Source organism: Mustelus asterias, chromosome 24 (genome assembly GCF_964213995.1).
Source record: "Mustelus asterias chromosome 24, sMusAst1.hap1.1, whole genome shotgun sequence".
Taxonomy (NCBI): Eukaryota; Metazoa; Chordata; class Chondrichthyes; order Carcharhiniformes; family Triakidae; genus Mustelus; species Mustelus asterias.
Genome location: NC_135824.1, coordinates 38,209,565 through 38,230,146, shown reverse-complemented (window position 1 = coordinate 38,230,146; position 20,582 = coordinate 38,209,565). Strand labels below are relative to the sequence as shown.

Below are 20,582 nucleotides of genomic sequence, written 5' to 3'. Positions count from 1 at the left end.
GAGCCAGCACAAATATGACAGGCTGAATGGCCTCCTTCTGTACTGTAACCATTTGGTAACAAAGGGCTTAATAAGGTAGAAATAATGTTTCCACTTGCAAGTGCGACCATAAGAGAATCACTAATAGGAAATTCAAGAGCAATTTGTTTACCAAGAGGATGGTGATAATGTGAATTCTGAGGCAAATAGCAGAGATAAGGAGAAGCCGGATCAGCACATAAGGGCAAAAGCAATGAAAGGTCTTCTTAGAATCCCTATAGTGCAGAAGGAGACCATTTGGCCCATCGAGTCTACACCGACCACAGTCCCACCCAGGCCCTATCCCCATAACTCTACGTATTTACCCTACTTGACACTAAGGGGCAATTTAGCATGGCCAATCAACCTAACCAGTATGTCTTTCGGACTGTAGGAGGAAACTGGAGCACTCAGAGGAAACCCACACAGACACGGGGAGAACATGTAGAATCCGCACAGACAGTGAACCAAGCCGGGAATCAAACTTGGGTCCCTGGCGCTGTGAGGCTGCAATGGTAACCACTATTCCACCGTGCCTCCCCACACAGGTAGTTGTGCAGTCAGGCGATGGGGAATGTAGTCAGCAGGAAGGGATTGTAGTCGGTAGGTGGGCTACGTAATCGGCAGGTGGGCAATGTATGCGGTGGTGGTTTGCAAGTGGGAGTGTAGTCAGGAAATGGGGGTGTAGACAGGAGGGTGGGGACCTTAGCCAGGGAGGGGTCAGTATGCATCAGGAGGGCTGAGGACCTTAGTCCTCGGGTGAGGGTGTAGTCTGGAGGTGGGGGATCGTAATCTGGAGGTGGGAGATCGTAGTCTGGGGGGTGGGGATATAGTCGGGAGGTGGGGGTGTAGTCGAGGCATGGGGGTGTAGTCGGGGGGGGGGTGTGGTTGCAGTCGGGAGTGCGGTTGCAGTCGGGGGAGGTAGGAGCATAGTCAGAGCGGGGGTGTAGTTGGGGGGTAGGGATTTGTCGGCAGATGGGGGATCATAGTTGGGGGGTAGGGGTGTAGTCGGCAGGTGGGGGATCATAGTTGGGGTGTGGGGATGCAGTCGGGGGGGTGGGGGTGTAGTCGGTGGGTGGGGGTGTAGTCAGGAAGTGGGGGATCATAGTCAGGGGGTGGGGGTATAGTCAGGAGTGGGTGAGTACGGACAAGACCGGAGAATTCTGCCCACAAATTCCATATAATTTCCCCATAGGCAACTGTTCCAGCTGTGTCCATTTAGACTCTTTGAGTTTGAGGCAATAACTATCACCAGTCTTTAAAAAGGCAATTAGCTTCGCAAAGTAATTCCCAAAATGTGCACTTGCTGACACATTGACAGATTCCCCTCTCTTTTAAATATAAGCTTCAGGGAAAAAAAAAATCAAGGACACATTTTCAATCCAAACAAACGGAGATAAAATTATGTGCTAAGAAATTATAGATAACACATTTCCTTTGCTATACTTATACACACATAATTACAAAGCAACAATTAGTTTTCCATTTTGTTATTATAACACAAGGCGCAACACATTCTTCCAACACATTCAGCAATATCTTGGAGTAGGTATTTCTTTTCGTAAAACAGTCTGATAATTGGTGACTTGTGAACCCATCATCATAGAAATCCTACAGTACAGAAAGAGGCCATTCGGCCCATTGAGTCTGCACTGACCACAAATCCCACCCAGGCCCTACCCTCATGTCCCTACATATTTACCCACTAATCCCTCTAACCTACACATCCCAGGACACTAAGGGCAATTTTTAGCATGGCCAATCAACCTAACCTGCACATCTTTGGACTGTGGGAGGAAACCGGAGCACCCGGAGGAAACCCACGCAGACACGAGGAGAATGTGCAAACTCCACACAGACAGTGACCCAAGCCGGGAATCGAACCCAGGACCCTGGAGCTGTAAAGCAGTAGTGCTAACCACTGTGCTACCGTGCTGCCCGTATCTTATCTTAGAAATCATATCTTAGAAATCTGCCTCCTCTCTAACATTTCTGTTATGCTAGCTAAGTCTGTTCTTAGCCTTTTTTCAGTGAAATATTTCGTTGAATGGACATTGTCCCATAGGGATCGATTATCAACATAGCTTTCTATGGATGGCTTTATTCATCTTGCCCCTTGTACAAGATTTCTGTCAGTATGTTGGATAAGGAAACCTCCATATCTATGGCTTTAACCAACACCAGGGTTTCTGCATCTAAAGTGCTTTTCTCTTTTAATTTTCTTGGCTTCCCAAACCGAAGGACAACATATATCATTGTTTCCTACCCGGCTGGCCCGGGTGTCCTGGCTGTTGTGGGGGAGGTGGGTCGGGACAGTCAGTTAAGATATGAAAATGAGGGGCCTAAAGAGCAGGGTCAATACTGCCTACATGTGGGTGCAACTCCTCACAGGGGCTTTGAGTTCACCTACAACGTTGCAATTATCCCCACTGAGAGTGATCTTGGTCAACACACTTTACAACATAGTAGGGAGGGCCAGTTGAGGCTTCAAGTTCAGCTGTATCTCTCAGAGTGGTGAGTATATCATTGGACACTAACATGAACATTGAACAAACAGAAACAACAAAACACAACATTGTTTCTTCCACTATAGAGGAAATGTCTGTAACTCTCCTGTAACCATCAACGCCTTCCAACTATGATGTGTGCCAGTACATTTAGCTCACTGACTGAGCTGGTCTCAACAAGTAATGATGATACACACACATGAATAAAGTGAAACCATTGGCATGTGAAATATTGAAAAGTGAACTGATGCAGAACCTCCCTGTTTGACCATAGAATCATAGAAACCCTACAGTGCAGAAGGAGGCCATTCGGCCCATCGAGTCTGCACCGACCACAATCCCACCCAGGCCCTACCCCCACATATTTACCTGCTAATCCCTCTAACCTATGCATCCCAGGACTCTAAGGGGCAATTTTTAACCTGGCCAATCAACCTAACCCGCACATCTTTGGACTGTGGGAGGAAACCGGAGCACCCGGAGGAAACCCACGCAGACACGAGGAGAATGTGCAAACTCCACACAGACAGTGACCCGAGCCGGGAATCGAACCCAGGACCCTGGAGCTGTGAAGCAGCAGTGCTAACCACTGTGCTACCGTGCCGACCAGGAGACCCTTTTATAACCCACCCTGCTGCCCTGTAAGCTGACAGCGGGGTTCACCAATAAAAAGCTTCCTCTGGAATCACATGTAACTCCCGTGCACATTACCGGTACTTTAAGTTTTAATTGTAATCTGGTGGGAAACAGGAAAACGCAAGAGAGCAGAGGTCACACACACTTATTCTTCTGCTAACGGGAACAGCACGCAACTGAAAAAATAGCGCAAAAAGTCTGGGTTGCTGCCCACCAGTGCCAACCCTCTCCTAAGGTGTGCAGTCTTATCACAGTTGAAACTGTGGAGACCCGCCATCCTGGAGCAGGTGCTTAGCGAGCCCCCACTGCTGGGGGAACAAGCAGGAATAGAGAGTGTGTAGTGGCTGTGGCAGCTCCCCACTAACAGGAGAGGCTGATACTTGCTCAGGCCAAAACCAAGACCCTGTAGAACCGGTGTCCTGTTCCCCACCAGCTATGGCGCAGTGTGCAAGAGTCACTGGGCCCGATTTTACCATTTTCATTCTAAGTGCTGAATCTGGGCGTAATGCAGATCCGACTTAGAAATCTGCTTTCAGGCGCCCCCCATACTCACTCAGCCATCTCCAGTCCCATTCAGGCTGAGGGCGGGGCTTAGCGCGGCCGAAACGATCGGAGGTCTGAACTGCACATGCGCAGTTAGAAAAAAATTTGAAAAGCGCGTCCGTGTCAGAAAGCGGAGAAAGTGGCCCGGGAGCGAAAAGCGGGAGCGAGGGTGCACACACACACATCACTGTCCTCCTTATCCACCCCCCCACTACCCAAAAACATCACTGTCCTCCTTATCCACCCCCCCACTACTCACACACACACATCACTCTCCCCCTTATCCACCCCCCAACACACACACATCACTGTCCTCCTTATCCATCCCCCCACTACCCAAAAACATCACTGTCCTCCTTATCCACCCCCCCACTACTCACACACATCGCTGTCCCCCTTATCTACCCCCCCACTACCCACACACATCACTCTCCCCCTTATCCACCCCCCAACACACACACATCGCTGTCCCCCTTACCCACTACCCACACACATCACTGTCCCCCTTACCCACCCCCCCCACTACCCACACACATCGCTGTCTCCCTTATCCACCCCCCAACACACACACATCACTGCCCTCCTTACTCAACCCCCCCCCACTACCCCACACATCACTGTCCCCCTTATCCACCCCCCCCACTACCCAGACTGATTGCCACCCCTGCCCCCCTCCCCCGCACTGATCGCCCACAGAGTGGCAGCAGACCCCTCTGCCCCCCAACAGAGATCCATCTACCCCCCCCCCACCAGAGATCCATCTGCCCCCCCCCCCCCCCCCCTGAGATACATCTTACCCGCCTTCCTTCTCTCTCCCCCCCCCCCCCCAGACAACAATCTGGCCTCATCCCCCACCCCCCCTCCACCCCCCCGAGAATGGTCTGGCCTCACTCACACACGCACACACACCCCCTCTACAATGATCCGGCTCACTCGCCCCCCACAACCTCACCCCCCCAAACAACGATCTGGCCTCGCTTTCTCCCCCCCCCCCCCCCCCCCCCCGGCAACGAACCTGCCTCACTCCCCCGCCCCAGAGAATGGTGTGGCCTCACTCCCCCTCCTCTCCAGCGAAACATCTGACCCGCCTCCTCCTCCCTCCCCACCAGACTACGATCGCACCCCCCCCCCCCCCCCCCCCCCCCGCCAGAGATGCATTTGATCCTCCTCCTCCCCACCCCCCCCAACCAGACAACCATCTGACCTCACTCCCCTCCTCCCCCCTCCAACCAGAGAATGATCTGACCCGCCTCCCCGATCGATCTGAGTCAGGGAGCTGTTGGAAGCTCTGAACGCGCTCTTCAGCAGCTGGAGCACCCGATTCAGACTTTTATTCAGCAGGTCCATTACGGCACGGTTCCGGATTGGCAAACGCGGTGGTAAAGGGGGAAATGCTGATAAAGTTGGGCGGGCAGTTCATTAATTCAATTTAAATGCATCCAAATGCATTTAAATCGTCGTTGCACCCATTTTGGGCGCGAAGCGGATCGCCGCCGTTCCCGGGTTTCGGTAAAGTGGCACTCTGCGCGGATCGTATTAATGGCCTCACACCCGACTTTAACACATTTCCGCGCCCGAAAACGGGTGCGACGCAATGGTAAAATCGGGCCCACTGTGTCAAGCATGTCGAGGCCAATGCCCCCACCTATCTGACCACTGTCGCAATCCAGGAGTTGGCCGATAATGCAGCCCAGGACAAGAAGATGACCCACAACATCCCCTGCCACCTCCAGCCCTACTCCGCAATGTCGAGAAGCTCAGAAGGCTGCTGGGAGGACTCACCACAGCCCAGGGCAGGGCCCTGCCTAACATCCAGGCTGTGCTGCTGCCCAAGAAAACCTGATATAGCAGCAGGGTAAAAGGTCAAGATCAGAACAAAAAGAGTGAGAGGGAGGCATTCCTGTGATTGGGAAAGCTGGAGCAGCAAGATGGGAGGGACAGAATCTATGATTGGAGAAGCAGCTCCTCACAAATTCTGCCTCCCACACTCAATGGTGGGAAGGGTAGAACCATTAGAATCCCTACAGTGCAGAAAGAGGCCATCTGGCCCATTGAGTCTGTGCCGACTTTCTGACAGAGCATTTCCTCTGTCCAATCCTTGCAACCTTGCAATTTACCATGGCTAATCCTCTTAAGCCACACATCTTTGGACTGTGGGAGGAAACCGGAGCACCTGGAGGAAACCCATGCAGACACAGGGAGAATGTGCAAACTCCACACAGATTGTGCCCCAAGGCTGGAATCGAATCCAAATCCCTGGCGCTGTGAGGCAACAGTGCTAACCACTGTGCCACCATTCCATAAGCTGTTAATTATCCTGCCATCACCATGCCTTTAGATGCTGGAGTTCCTTCACTTCGCACACCTCACAAGCTGATTTGGATATTAAGAAGGCTCTGACAAAGATGGACAATCAATCCCCTTTGCTCCTGAAAAATTCTTCGGGGTCTCATCTATATTCCCCACCTCCCCTTGTAGTAGACTACTCCGAGTCTAACTACACAATTGGGCGCATACCCTGAATATTAAACCCAGGAATTGGGGTCACGAGAATGTGGAGTTCCCAACCAGCCACACTTTTTGTGGACTTTTAAAGTGCCAACATTTACACGGGATCGATCATTATTCCTCTTTTTTTTGTGGCATTTTGTTGACATCAGCTGGATGTGAATCTCTCTATTTACAGTTAGTTCCCGAGAGAAGTGAGGTAATCTCAATATCTGATCCAGCCCAACCACTCTTCAAAATCTCTCCAGTCCACCAATTCTGTGCGGTTCAGCTTTGCAATTGTTGACTTACTCAACACCTAGGCATTGTTAAGATGAGTAAGATAATCATGATACAGTAACTGCTGAAGCAACAGGGTCCGGATCACCAACTACCTGCCCTGGTCCCACCCATTCTGACACTATAGTTGGGAAAGCTCACCAAGGCCCCAACTTTCTCAGAATACGAATGATATTTGGCATGTCAGCTACAACTTTTCATCAACTTTTCAAGATGCACCATAGAAAGCATTCTTTCTGGTTGTATCACAGCTTGGTATGGCTCCTGCTCTGCCCAAGACCACAAGAAACCACAAAAGGTCGTGAATGTACCCCAATCCATTACACAAAGCAGCCTTCCACCCATTGACTCTGTCTACACTTCCCATGCTTCGGAAAAGCAGCCAGCATAATTAAGGACCCCACGCACCCCGGACATTCTTTCTTCCACATTCTTCTGTCGGGAGAAAGATACAAAAGTCTGAGGACATGAATCAACCGACTTGAGCAGCTTCTTCCCTGCTGCCATCAGACTTTTGAATGGATCTACCTCACACTAAGTTGTTCTTGATCTACACCCTAGCTGTGACTGTAACATTACATTCTGCACTCTCTTGTTTCCTTCTCTATGAATAGTATGCTTTGTCTGTATAGTGCGCAAGAAACAATACTTTTCACTGTATACTAATAAATGTGACAAATCAAATCAAAGAGAGCTTCCACTTCAAGGACATACCCCAACCACATTTATTGCACTGGAAAGAATGTTTTACTTGTTGTACACACAGTGGGGCTGAAATGAGCCTCTGCCAGGACTTGGTGTATCAGCAGTCCGTTTTACACTGCCTCGTCTTCAGTGGGAAAGTAAATCAGGCACCATGTAGAATGAGGTGTCTATTCACTTTGATTGTTCCCTGCACATTCTAACCATCGTAAGAAGTCTCACAACACCAGGTTAAAGTCCAACAGGTTTATTTGGTAACACAAGCTTTCAGAGCGCTGCTCCTTCATCAGGAGCGCTGCTCCTTCACTCACCTGATGAAGGAGCAGTGCTCCGAAAGCTTGTGGCTTGTGCTACCAAATAAACCTGTTGGACTTTAACCTGGTGTTGTGAGACTTCTTACTGTGCTTACCCCAGTCCAACGCCAGCATCTCCACATCATTCTAACCATCAACATTCTCACCCCCTGTCACTCTTCAGCAGCTCTGAATCTGACTTAAGATCAATCAAATGGAAAGTACCATTCGACACTCTTGGTGAAGTACCTAGAACCTTAGAACCATGTAGTAAAAGAGGAGATTCATTGCACCCCCTCCACCTAAGCTGTAAGACCACATTCAAATAGTTCCATTCCGCAGCTCACTTTCCATGTGCCTGGAAGTGTTTTTCCATTCAGGCGTTTATCCAATTCCCTTTTGAAATCAGATCTGTTTCCACTGCCCTTTAAAGCAGTGCATGTCAGATCATAATAGACAATAAGACCATAAGATGTGGGAGTAGAAGTAGGCCATTCGGCCCATTGAGCCTGCTCCATCATCCAGTGAAAACATGATTCATCTGATATAATCCTCAATTCCACTTTCTTGTCTTATCCTCATAACCCTTGATTCCCTTACTGATTAAAAATGTGTCTATCTCAGCCTTGAACATAAAGTTTATTTATTAGTCACAAGTAGGCTTACATTAACACTGCAATGAAGTTACTATGAAAACCACCTAGTCACCACACTCCGGCACCTGTTCGGGTACACTGAGGGAGAATTTAGCACGGCCAGTGCACCTAACCAGCATGTCTTTCGGAGTGTGGGAGGAAACCGGAGCACCCAGGAGAAACCCACGCAGACAGTGATCCAAGCTGGGAATTGAACCCGAGTCCCTGGCACTGTGAGGCAGCAGTGCTGACCACTGTGCCACCATGCCACCCATACTTAATGACCCTGCCGCTACATCCCCCTGTGGTAGGGAATTCGCTCCCGTCTGAGAGAAGAAATTCCTCCTCATCCCCCTGTGGTAGGGATTCCTCCTCATCCCCCTGTGGTAGGGATTCCTCCTCATCCCCCTGTGGTAGGGAATTCGCTCCCGTCTGAGAGAAGAAATTCCTCCTCATCTCTGTCTTAATTGGCCAACCACCTACTCTGAGATTGTGCCCTCTGGTCCCGGACTGTCCCACAAGAGCAAACAACCTCTCAGTATCTACCCTGTCAACCTCCCTGAAAATCCTATATGACCCAATAAGATCACCTCTCATTCTTCGAAACGCCAATGAGTACTGGCTCAACCTTCTCAACCTCTCCTTGTAAGAAATTCCCTCCAAACTTAGAATCAACCTAGTGAACCTTCTCTGGATTACCTCCAATGCCAATTCCCTATTTTTATACTCCATTCCCTTTGAAATAAAGGTCAACATTCCATTTGTTTTCCCTATTCCCTGCTGAACTTGCATGCTAGCTTTTTGTGATTTATGCACGAGGACCCCCAAATCCCTCTGTGCTGCAGCTTTCTGCAGTCTTTCTCCATTTAAAAAGATATTCAGCTCCTTTATCCTTTCTACCAAAGCACATAACTTCACATTTTCCTGCATTATATCCCATCTGACAAATTTTTGCCCACTCACCTAAACAGTCTATATCCTCTGTAGACTCTTTGTGTCATCCAAAGAACAGTACAGCACAGGAAACAGGCCCTTCGGCCCTCCAAGCCTGTGCCGCTCCTTGGTTCAACTAGACCAATCGTTTGTATCCCTCCATTCTCAGGCTGCTCATGTGACTATCCAGGTAAGTCTTAAACGATGTCAGCATGCCTGCCTCCACCACCCTACTTGGCAGCGCATTCCAGGCCCCCACCACCCTCTGGGTAAAAAACATCCCTCTAATATCTGAGTTATACTTCGCCCCTCTCACCTTGAGCCCGTGACCCCTCGTGAACGTCACTTCTGATCTGGGAAAAAGCTTCCCACCGTTCACCCTATCTATCCCCTTCATAATCTTGTACACCTCTATTAGATCTCCCCTCATTCTCCGTCTTTCCAGGGAGAACAACCCCAGTTTACCCAATCTCTCCTCATAGCTAAGACCCTCCATACCAGGCAACATCCTGGTAAACCTTCTCTGCACTCTCTCTAACGCCTCCACGTCCTTCTGGTAGTGCAGTGACCAGAACTGGACGCAGTACTCCAAATGTGGCCTAACCAGCGTTCTATACAGCTGCATCATCAGACTCCAGCTTTTATACTCTATACCCCATCCTATAAAGGCAAGCATACCATATGCCTTCTTCTCCACCTGTGTTGCCACCTTCAAGGATTTGTGGACTTGCACACCTAGTGTTTCTATACTCCTGATGACTCTGCCATTTATTGTATAACTCCTCCCTACATTATTTCTTCCAAAATGCATCACTTCGCATTTATCCGGATTAAACTCCATCTGCCACCTCTCCGCCCAATTTTCCAGCCTATCTATATCCTGCTGTATTGCCCGACAATGCTCTTCGCTATCCGCAAGTCCAGCCATCTTCGTGTCATCCGCAAACTTGCTGATTACACCAGTTACACCTTCTTCCAAATCATTTATATATATCACAAATAGCAGAGGTCCCAGTACAGAGCCCTGTACTGATTGAGGAGAAATGGAGGAAAATGGAGTATCCGTACCACTTGCCTTCCCAACTATTTTTGTGTCATCTGCAAACTTGTCAATAGTACATTCACTTCCCTCGTCCAATAACTGGCTGTATTAAAACAAGCTTTTTCCCAGGGTGGAAGAGTCAATTACTAAGGGGCATAGGTTAAGGTGCGAGGGGCACGTTTAAAGGAGGTGTTCGAGGCAAGGTGTTTACACAGAGGGTGTTGGGTGGAAGCAGATGCGATAGTGACATTTAAGGGGCGTCTTGACAAATCCATGAATAGGATGGGAATAGAGGGATACGGTCCCCGGAAGGGTAGGGGGCTTTAGTTCAGTCGGGCAGCATAGTCGGTGCAGGTTTAGAGGGCCGAAGGGCCAGTTCCTGTGCTGTAATTTTCTTTGTTCTTTGTTCTTTCATTCTTATGTATTTCACCCTGGATCTGTGCCTCTCCTCGTTGGTCCTCCTGCCACTGGAATTTCACTTTATTCGACCAAAAGAGTTCATGATTTTGAGCATCTCCATTGTGGCTCACCGCACAGTGGTTAGCACTGCTGTCTCACAGCGCCAGGGACCTGGGCTCGATTCCCGGTTTGGGTCACTGTCTGTGTGGAGTTTGCACATTCTCCCCAAGTCTGCTTGGGTTTCCTCCAGGTGCTCCAGAGTCCTCCCACAGTCCAAAGATGTGCAGGTTTATAAATTAGTTTATAAATACACTTAAAAGAAACCTTCTCTGCTCAATGCTCCAACTCCATCCTTTCCAACCTTTCCACATAACTGAAGTCCCTCATCCCTGGAATCATCCAACTAAATCATTTCTGCACTTTCTCTAAGACTTTGACGTCCTTCTGTAAGTGAGGGGCCCAGAATTGAAGAATATGCTCCAACTGAGACCTAGCCAGTGTTTAGCCTAATTTCCTTGCTTTAGTACTCAATGCCTTGCTTTATGGAGCCCAGGCTCCCCTGTATTTTTAGAATATTGTTTTCCCCACAACTTTCAAAGATTTGTTAACGTTTACCCCAGATCTCTCTCATCCTGCACCCCTGTCAAAATTGTTCCACATAATCCATGTGGCCTGTCCTCATAATCCAAGAAAAATGAATCACCTATATTTCCCTAAAGACTGCTACTATCCTTGATCCACAGTTGCAGAAATGGCCAAATCTAGGTCCTCTACTTATTATTGAAGTAATTCGGTGGACAGTTGTAATGAGGCTGTTTGACAGCCTCTTAGGAAAAGTTGTATAGAAGCTGTCTGATTCTGTCTGGAGAAGTAGCCAACTGGCCTTTATTTAGCAAAACCAGATGGGGACCTTAAGAGCCACAGTTCCACTCCTAGTTTATTCGATTGGATTGCGGCTGTTCAAAAAAATTAAAATATTGGCCCTGCCAATAATCCACACCCACCCACATTTCAGACACTTTTCAAATCTATTAGAAATTCTTGTGGAGGATGCACACCCTAAGCCAGCTGTTTAAGTGTTTCCATGAGGCGCTTTGCTGATTTCTCCCAAACTATGAAAAAGATGTTTTATCACAAGTGTTTCACAAGTAAATTTGTTTAATATTTGTATTTCACCAGCTTTAAAAGATTCCACAAAACAATCCATCAACAGTGACTGGAAGATTGAGCTCCCTGGAGAGTTTCCAATGGCAGGAACTACGGTCCGTTACGTGCGACGAGGGCTGTGGGAAAAGATGTCTGCCAAGGGACCAACTAAAACTCCACTTCACATCATGGTAGCTCCCTAATCTTTTCCTTTAGTAAGCCGATCTCCCAACTCCTTAACATAATACAAGGACAGAAAATGCTGGAAAAACTCAAGAGGTCTGGCAGCATCTGTGAGGAGAGAAAGCAAAATTAATGTTTTGAGTCCTTTTGGCTCTTTGTCAGGACTGAAGAGCAGGAGAATGTGTTAGAGATTAAAGTGTCGCTGTGAGAGATTGCAATGAAATGTCGCCATTTTAAGAACAAAGCACTGATGGCCAGGTGTGAGAGGTGGAGATGGGGTTTGCATTGAGGCAACACATGTATGGAATTTTTTTTTTTGAAGGGTCTAAGATGAAGGAGAAAGATTACAATCTAAAGCTGCCGAACTCAAAGTTGAGTCTTAATTTGGGCATGTTGCAGCCACGGGACTCACCAGAAGCTGCCAGACTTGCTGAGTTTTTCCAGTGTGCTTTTTTCTTGTTTCAGATTCCAGCATTCACAGTATTTTGCTGATTTCCATAATTTAATACTTTCTTTTGGAAACATGTTGCATGTTGGCCACAGTTGCATGTTAATATTCAGATCTGGTACAAGCATGTCACATTAGCAGTGATTGTCTTGGCAAGAATCTCTTAACTGTTGAGGACTGTATGACATTGGTGTCCAGGTAACATTAGGGTTTGCCACATAGAGAGAGAGAAAAAAATAAGCAACAACATCATTCTGCCAGGTCCTCTCTGGGAGACAAAAGTCAATTTTCATACCATTGATTTCCCCATTGCAGGTTAAGCACGCTTGTTCTCTGAATGTGGGTGAAGCCGCTAAGGATACATTTATTGCCCATCACCAACTGCCCTGATGTTCTTTGATCACTTCGAAGTGCATAAAGAATCAGTTATGAAAGGGTGGCAGGTCCCTTGCTCTGATGGATTCGGCTAACAAGCCAGGACAATTTTTCTTGGTGCCAGCTGATAAATTGTCAGATTTATTGAAGACAATTTCTAAACTCTGATCACGAGGAATTACCCCCTTTAAGTTGCTAGTCCAGTGTGGCACTAATTTGACTCATATGTACATAAGAGGGTATGTCCTACCCGTGCACCATTAGTTTACAATGTTATAAGTATATTAACCCAGTAAAATGTTTGCTCTGCTGTATTGCAATGGCATATCCATTAAATGATGTGGAGATGCCGGCGTTGGACTGGGGTAAACACAGTAAGAAGTTTAACAACGCCAGGTTAAAGTCCAACAGGTTTATTTGGTAGCAAAAGCCACACAAGCTTTCGGAGCTCTAAGCCCCTTCTTCAGGTGAGTGGGAATTCTGTTCACAAACAGAGCATATAAAGACACAGACTCAATTTACATGAATAATGGTTGGAATGTGAATACTTGGGGAGCACTTCAGCGGTCACGGGCATTCGGCCTCTGATATTCGGGTAAGCGTTCTCCAAGGCGGCCTTCGCGACACACGACGGCGCAGAGTCGCTGAGCAGAAACTGATAGCCAAGTTCCGCACACACGAGGACGGCCTCAACCGGGATATTGGGTTCATGGCACACTATTTGTAACCCCCACAGAGTTTCACTGGCTGTCTTGTCTGGAGACAATACACATCTTTTTAGCCTGTCTTGATGCTCTCTCCACTCACATTGTTTTGTTTCTTAAAGACTTGATTAGTTGTAAGTATTCGCATTCCAACCATTATTCATGTAAATTGAGGTTGTGTCTTTATATGCTCTGTTTGTGAACAGAATTCCCACTCACCTGAAGAAGGGGCTTGCAGCTCCGAAAGCTTGTGTGGCTTTTGCTACCAAATAAACCTGTTGGACTTTAACCTGGTGTTGTTAAACTTCTTACTATATCCATTAAACACAGGAACGTGAAGAAATAGAATCTGAAAATTTTACAACTCAGAAGAGGCCACTTGATTCATCAGACTTGTACAGGCTTTCTGAGAGAGTGATGCATGAGGGGCAAGGTTTAAAGGAGATGTATGAGGCAAGTTTTTTTTACACAGACGGTGGTGGGTGCCTGGAACTTGCTGCCAGGGGAGGTAGTGGAAGCGAATACGATAGTGACTTTTAAGGGGCGTCTGGACAAATACATGAATAGGATGGGAATGGAAGGATATGGTCCCCAGAAGAGTAGGAGTTTTAGTTCAGTCGGGCAGCATAATCGGTGCAGGCTTGGAGGGCCAAAGGGTCTGTTTCTGTGCTGTAATTTTCTTTGTACTTTGTAGTAGGCAAGAATTAGGGGGCATAAGTTGGGAACAGAAACTGTCAGAGAAAGGAACTAATGAAAAGTGGAACTTTTTCAAGGAACAAATACTGGATGTCCTTGATAGGTATGTACCTGTCAGGCAGGGAGGAAATGGCCGAGTGAGGGAACCATGGTTCACGAAAGAGGTGGAATGTCTTGTGAAAAGGAAGAGGGAAGCTTATGTAGGGATGAGGAAACAAGGTTCAGATGGCTCAATTGAGGGTTACAAGTTAGCAAGGAATGAGCTGAAAAAGGGGCTTAGGAGAGCTAGGAGGGGACACGAGAAGTCCTTGGCGGGTCGGATCAAGGAAAACCCCAAGGCTTTTTACTCTTATGTGAGGAATAAAAGAATGACCAAGGTGAGGTTAGGGCCGGTCAAGGACAGTAGTGGGAACTTGTGTATGGAGTCAGTAGAGATAGGCGAGGTGATGAATGAATACTTTTCTTCAGTGTTCAGCAAGGAGAGGGGCCATGTTTTTGAGGAAGAGAAGGTGTTACAGGCTAATAGGCTGGAGGAAATAGATGTTCGGAGGGAGGATGTCCTGGCAGTTTTGAATAAACTGAAGGTCGATAAGTCCCCTGGGCCTGATGAAATGTATCCTCGGATTCTTTGGGAGGCAAGGGATGAGATTGCAGAGCCTTTGGCTTTGATCTTTGGGTCCTCACTGTCCACGGGGATGGTGCCAGAGGACTGGAGAGTGGCGAATGTTGTTCCTCTGTTTAAGAAAGGGAATAGAAATGACCCTGGAAATTATAGACCGGTTAGTCTTACTTCGGTGGTTGGTAAATTGATGGAAAAGGTCCTTAGAGATGGGATTTACGACCATTTAGAAAGATGAGGATTAATTCGGGATAGTCAGCACGGATTCGTGAAGGGCAAGTCGTGCCTCACAAATTTGATAGAATTTTTTGAGGAGGTAACTAAGTGTGTTGATGAAGGTAGGGCAGTTGATGTCATATACATGGATTTTAGTAAGGCGTTTGATGAGGTTCCCCCATGGTCGGCTTATGAAGAAAGTGAGGAGGTGTGGAATAGAGGGAAAGTTGGCCGATTGGATAGGTAACTGGCTGTCTGATCGAAGACAGAGGGTGGTGGTCGATGGAAAATTTTCGGATTGGAGACAGGTTGCTAGCGGAGTGCCGCAGGGATCAGTGCTTGGTCCTCTGCTCTTTGTGATTTTTATTAATGACTTAGAGGAGGGGGCTGAAGGGTGAATCAGTAAATTTGCTGATGACACCAAGATTGGTGGAGTAGTGGATGAGGTGGAGGGCTGTTGTAGGCTGCAAAGAGACATAGATAGGATGCAAAGCTGGGCTGAAAAATGGCAAATGGAGTTTAACCCTGATAAATGTGAGGTGATTCATTTTGGTAGGACTAATTTAAATGTGGATTACCGGGTCAAAGGTAGGGTTCTGAAGACTGTGGAGGAACAGAGAGATCTTGGGGTCCATATCCACAGATCTCTAAAGGTTGCCACTCAAGTGGATAGAGCTGTGAAGAAGGCCTATAGTGTGTTAGCTTTTATTAACAGGGGGTTGGAGTTTAAGAGCCGTGGGGTTATGCTGCAACTGTACAGGACCTTGGTGAGACCACATTTGGAATATTGTGTGCAGTTCTGGTCACCTCACTATAAGAAGGATGTGGAAGCGCTGGAAAGAGTGCAGAGGAGATTTAACAGGATGCTGCCTGGTTTGGAGGGTAGGTCTTATGAGGAAAGGTTGAGGGAGCTGGGGCTGTTCTCTCTGGAGCGGAGGAGGCTGAGGGGAGACTTAATAGAGGTTTATAAAATGATGAAGGGGATAGATAGAGTATTTCCTCGGGTGGATGGAGCTATTACAAGGGGGCATAACTATAGGGTTCGTGGTGGGAGATACAGGAAGGATATCAGAGGTAGGTTCTTTACGCAGAGAGTGGTTGGGGTGTGGAATGGACTGCCTGCAGTGATAGTGGAGTCAGACACTTTAGGAACATTTAAGCGGTTATTGGATAGGCACATGGAGCACACCAGGATGATAGGGAGTGGGATAGCTTGATCTTGGTTTCAGATAAAGCTCGGCACAACATCGTGGGCCGAAGGGCCTGTTCTGTGCTGTACTGTTGTATGTTCTAGTCACATTCTCCTGCTTTGCCCCCAAAATTTTTTCTTCATTTTCAAATATCTTTCCACATTGAAAAGCTATCCTGGATCCTATTTCACTACCGTGCCTGATCGAGCAGTCCAGCGCCCAACAATCCTCTGCTAAAACCATTGCCGAAACCTGTTGCTTTGCTTGTTCGGCCCTGGGGCCTCTACTCCTATTCTTCTTTATACCCCAACCGGAGAGAAATGGTCAGTAATGGGCCTGCCGATTGACATTACTGCCCCGACTCATAAGGGGAGGCGATGGCCGAGTGGCATTATCGCTAGACTATCAATCCAGAAACTCAGCTAAACTCAGTTCTGGGGAACCAGGTTCAAATCCTGCCAGATGGTGGAATTTGAATTCAATTAAAAAAAATCTAGAATTAAGAATCTGTTGATGACCACAAAACCATTGTGGATTGTCTGGAAAAACCTACCTGGTTCACTAAGGGGCAGCACGGTAGCACAGTGGTTAGCACTGCTGCTTCACAGCTCCAGGGACCTGGGTTCGATTTTCGGCTTGGGTCATTGTTTGTGTGGAGTTGGGAGTTTGCACAGTCTCCTCGTGTCTGCGTGGGTTTCCTCCGGGTGCTCCGGTTTCCTCCCACAGTCCAAAGATGTGCGGGTTAGGTTGATTGGCCATGCTAAAATTGCCCCTTAGTGTCCTGAGATGTCTAGGTTAGAGGGATTAGTGGGTAAATATGTAGGGATATGGGGGTAGGGCCTGGGTGGGATTGTGGTCGGTGCAGACTCGATGGGCCAAATGGCCTCTTTCTGCACTGTAGGGTAACTATGATCTGTCTATCTATGATCTTGTTCATGTGTACAAGTGGCCTTTGGATATTGTCACAGAGCAATTGTCTGAGGAACATGGAAACAAGACAATGGCCATTCAGTCCCTCATGCCTGCTGGCCCCATTCTTCCAGATTGTGCATGATTTATAGCTCATCCGCATTTGCCTGCCTTTGCTTCAGAATCCTTGATATCTTTCCCTAACAAAAATCTATCACTCAGTCTTCAAATCTTCAGTTAACCTCCCGCCTACATCCACAGCCTTTTGGAGGAGTGAGTTCCAGATTTCTACTCCAATCTTGAGCTTGTGTCTGTATCAGCTGGAGCACTCTTTACATCTACCTGGTATCAGGCATCATTTTGACCAATTGAAAATTGAAATGCAAATCTACTTAAGGGGCTGGTTGGGGATGGGGGTGGTGGTGGTTCATGGATTGTGGTCCTCGAGTTTTTGTTCTAAAAGCCGGTAAAATAGTTTAGTGAGGGTGAATATTTCTGCAGGGGACTGCTCCTCCAATCACAGGTCATTCCTCTTCCATGTTTGCAGCTGATAGGCTGACTAGTAATCAGCAAACAAGGGAGCGATGGAAGCTGAGAGTGGTGGGACGGTGAATACTGGAACCTGCGAGATGGTGGATAGGGAGAGAAAGAGACTCGGGACATTGGGCTTCTGCTTCCCAAGTATTTCCCCCCCCCCCCCCCCCTCCCCCCCCAATTCGGGCTCCACCACCTTTTCCCCTGGCTCCATGTGTGTGTCTGTGTGAGTGAGATCGAGGGATGAGAGAGCAGTAAGAGTATATGAGAGGGCAGTTTGTTTAAGAGAAATTTGTTTGAGAGAGGGGCGTGAGTGTGAGAAAGAGGGGAGAGTATGTGTGAGAGGGGTGAGTGCATGTGAAAGAGGGGATGATAGAGGGGTTCAGAGTGTGAGGGACCCGTGAGTGTATGTGTGAGAGCAGGGTGACTGTGGGTGAATACGGGGTGAGTGTGTGTGTGAGAGCGGGATGCGTGTGTTTGTGAGAGCGGGGTGCATGTGCGTGAGAGCGGGGTGCATGTGCGTGAGAGCGGGGTGCATGTGCGTGAGAGCGGGGTGCGTGTACGTGAGAGAGCGGGACGAGTGTACGTGAGAGAGCGGGACGAGTGTACGTGAGAGAGCGGGACGAGTGTACGTGAGAGACCGGGACGAGTGTACGTGAGAGGGCGGGACGAGTGCGTGAGAGAGCGGGACAAGTGCGTGAGAGAGCGGGACGAGTGCGTGAGAGAGCGGGACAAGTGCGTGAGAGAGCGGGACGAGTGCGTGAGAGAGCGGGACGAGTGTACGCGAGAGAGCGGGACGGGTGTGCGTGAGAGAGCGGGACGGGTGTGCGTGAGAGAGCGGGACGAGTGTGCGTGAGAGAGCGGGGCGAGTGTGCATGAGAGAGCGGGGCGAGTGTGCGTGGGAGAGCGGGGCAAGTGTGCGTGAGAGAGCGGGACGGGTGTGCGTGAGAGACAGTGTGTGTGAGAGAGAGTGGAGAGTCTGTGTGGCTCTCTCTCTCCCGGTTCAACATTCTCATCCACCCTCACCACCGCACACCAATTCGCCTACTCTCACTCGCACAGTGAGTGAATGAGTGGAGGCCTCGAGACTGGCAGAGAGTTGGACATACACATCCTCACCCTTTCACACTTCAATGGTCGTCTTTATTTCTTATTCTTTTTGAAATTATCAATTTATTGTTTTAACTTTTTGCTCAGTGAGTTGTTTCTTTTCATATGCATGCTTAATGTTGTGTCAGACATTGGGGCGGAATGTTTCCAAAAAAATGTCCAAGTGTCAGGTTCTGACTGAAAACCGGCGAGTTTCTCCCCAGAGAAACAGTTAGCTTTCCTCTCCAGATCTTCTGACACTTTATCAAAAAAAAGCAGGGGGTGTGTTTTGCACCCCGATCTCAAAGTTAACAGACAGGCGTTCCTCTACCCTTGCCACCCCCCACAGACATCGGACCCGCCACCCCCAATCCATCATCACCGGCAATTCACCTCCCCCCCCATTGCTGCCCCACCCCTTGGGGGTGTCAATCTGTCGGTGCCCCACCGAGTCCCTGTCCACCTCCGTGTTCCCACTGTGGTCACTTCAACTGCTGGAGAGCAATAGTGATTCCCACCAGAATGATATCATGCTGGCAGGGTGGGGGGGGGCATCTGACACCGCCGGAAGCTGTGGTGTTTTGCTGTTTAGGAGTATTTAAATCCACGCAAATTGATGGTAATCAGCTTCTTGCCCTTGCTGGCCGTGAGCCTGATGATGTCACCAGCGGGTGGGGAAAATCTCCCCAGCGCACTCCCGTTTTGGCCCCCTCATGAGAGTTTGTGACCATAACGGGATTTGCGCCCGTGGTGAGTGAGCGCTGAGAATCTTGGCCACTATCTTCCTGAAATTTGCTCACCAGTCCCCAGGAAAAGCTGAAATGTGCCTCCCCCACACATATAAAATGGTTGGACAAGCCTGGATGAAAGCATGCTTTAATCATCTTTCTGGAATTTTATTGTTTTCGCTGCATAGAAACCACATTTACCATCCTGTGACAGGAATGAATAGAAAAATCTAGCCAGTAGCAATTTCTTAGGCTTTGAAATTTTGAGGAAATCAATCAGTTTTAGTTTACAGTGAGAGCAAGCTAAAATGTCAGTGTGAGCTTTTAATTGATTGTACACAGAGCGATGAAGCAGGCTGAGTTACTGTATCCGATTACCCAGTACCTGATAGCATTTTCTATCATGAATCTGTGATATTTTGTTCCAAATCTGATATCCAAATTGAAGCCCCCTGGCTCCGTGAGACCAGCCGGAGTGAGCTGCCATCATTTACTTCAAGACTATAATTTTTAAGATGGAAAATCGTGGTGTTATTCTCACTGCTGGGAGTTTCAATCTGTTCGACACAAACTGCAGCGGTTCAAGGAAAGGCTCAGCACCTCAAGGGGAAATGGGAATTGCTAATGAGTGCCCGCTTTCCCAGCGACAGCACCGTCCTGAGAATGACGTTTTTAAAATGTCACTTCCAAATGCGAAGGATGATCGAGAGTGAGCTGGGCAAACACAGAGTCCCGAGAGTGCTGTGCTCGCATTGTTACCCTGCAGACCACACGAAGTATTGTTACTGGTCGAAAGCAGAGTGGACGGTACTCTCTATCCATTCTTCTTCTATAATCTGTTAGAAGCAGCCTTTAACCTCAGATGTCTGAACCAGATTATGGTGCAGAAAGTAAAATGTGAACCAAGGATTTAATTGCCATTTAGCTGAGGTGTTGCAGGAGATTGTTGACTGAGCAATAATGAGAACAATCTCAATAAGCTATTGTCATTGTGGACTGTGTCTTTATTAAATCAGTTCATCCAGAATTGACTGTGACAGGGCAGCTGGTGTGTGGCTCCGACTTTACAAATTTCAAGTAACAATTCTAGGAAGTCCTCAGCTGAGGATTCAGATCTGAAGGAAATAATCCAAGCCAGTTCCTGCACTAATGTTTATTTGAATAAAGAATGACAGTGTTAGAGTGGTTCTGACTTTTATGTTGTGCCTTGGCATTCTAGCGTCAGTTTTAAAGGTCATTTGTCTCATTGC

At 47.9% G+C, this 20,582-nt stretch overlaps 1 protein-coding gene across 2 annotated transcripts in view; it reads left to right on the top strand.

The window, feature by feature from the left end:
• adamts17 (ADAM metallopeptidase with thrombospondin type 1 motif, 17) overlaps window positions 1-20,582 on the top strand; it is a 524,080-nt gene that overhangs the window by 416,822 nt on the left and 86,676 nt on the right. For both annotated transcript variants that reach the window (XM_078241579.1, XM_078241578.1), the window contains exon 17: window positions 11,675-11,832. In XM_078241579.1, coding sequence (XP_078097705.1) covers window positions 11,675-11,832 — 158 coding nt within the window. The remainder of the gene's footprint in view (window positions 1-11,674; window positions 11,833-20,582) is intronic.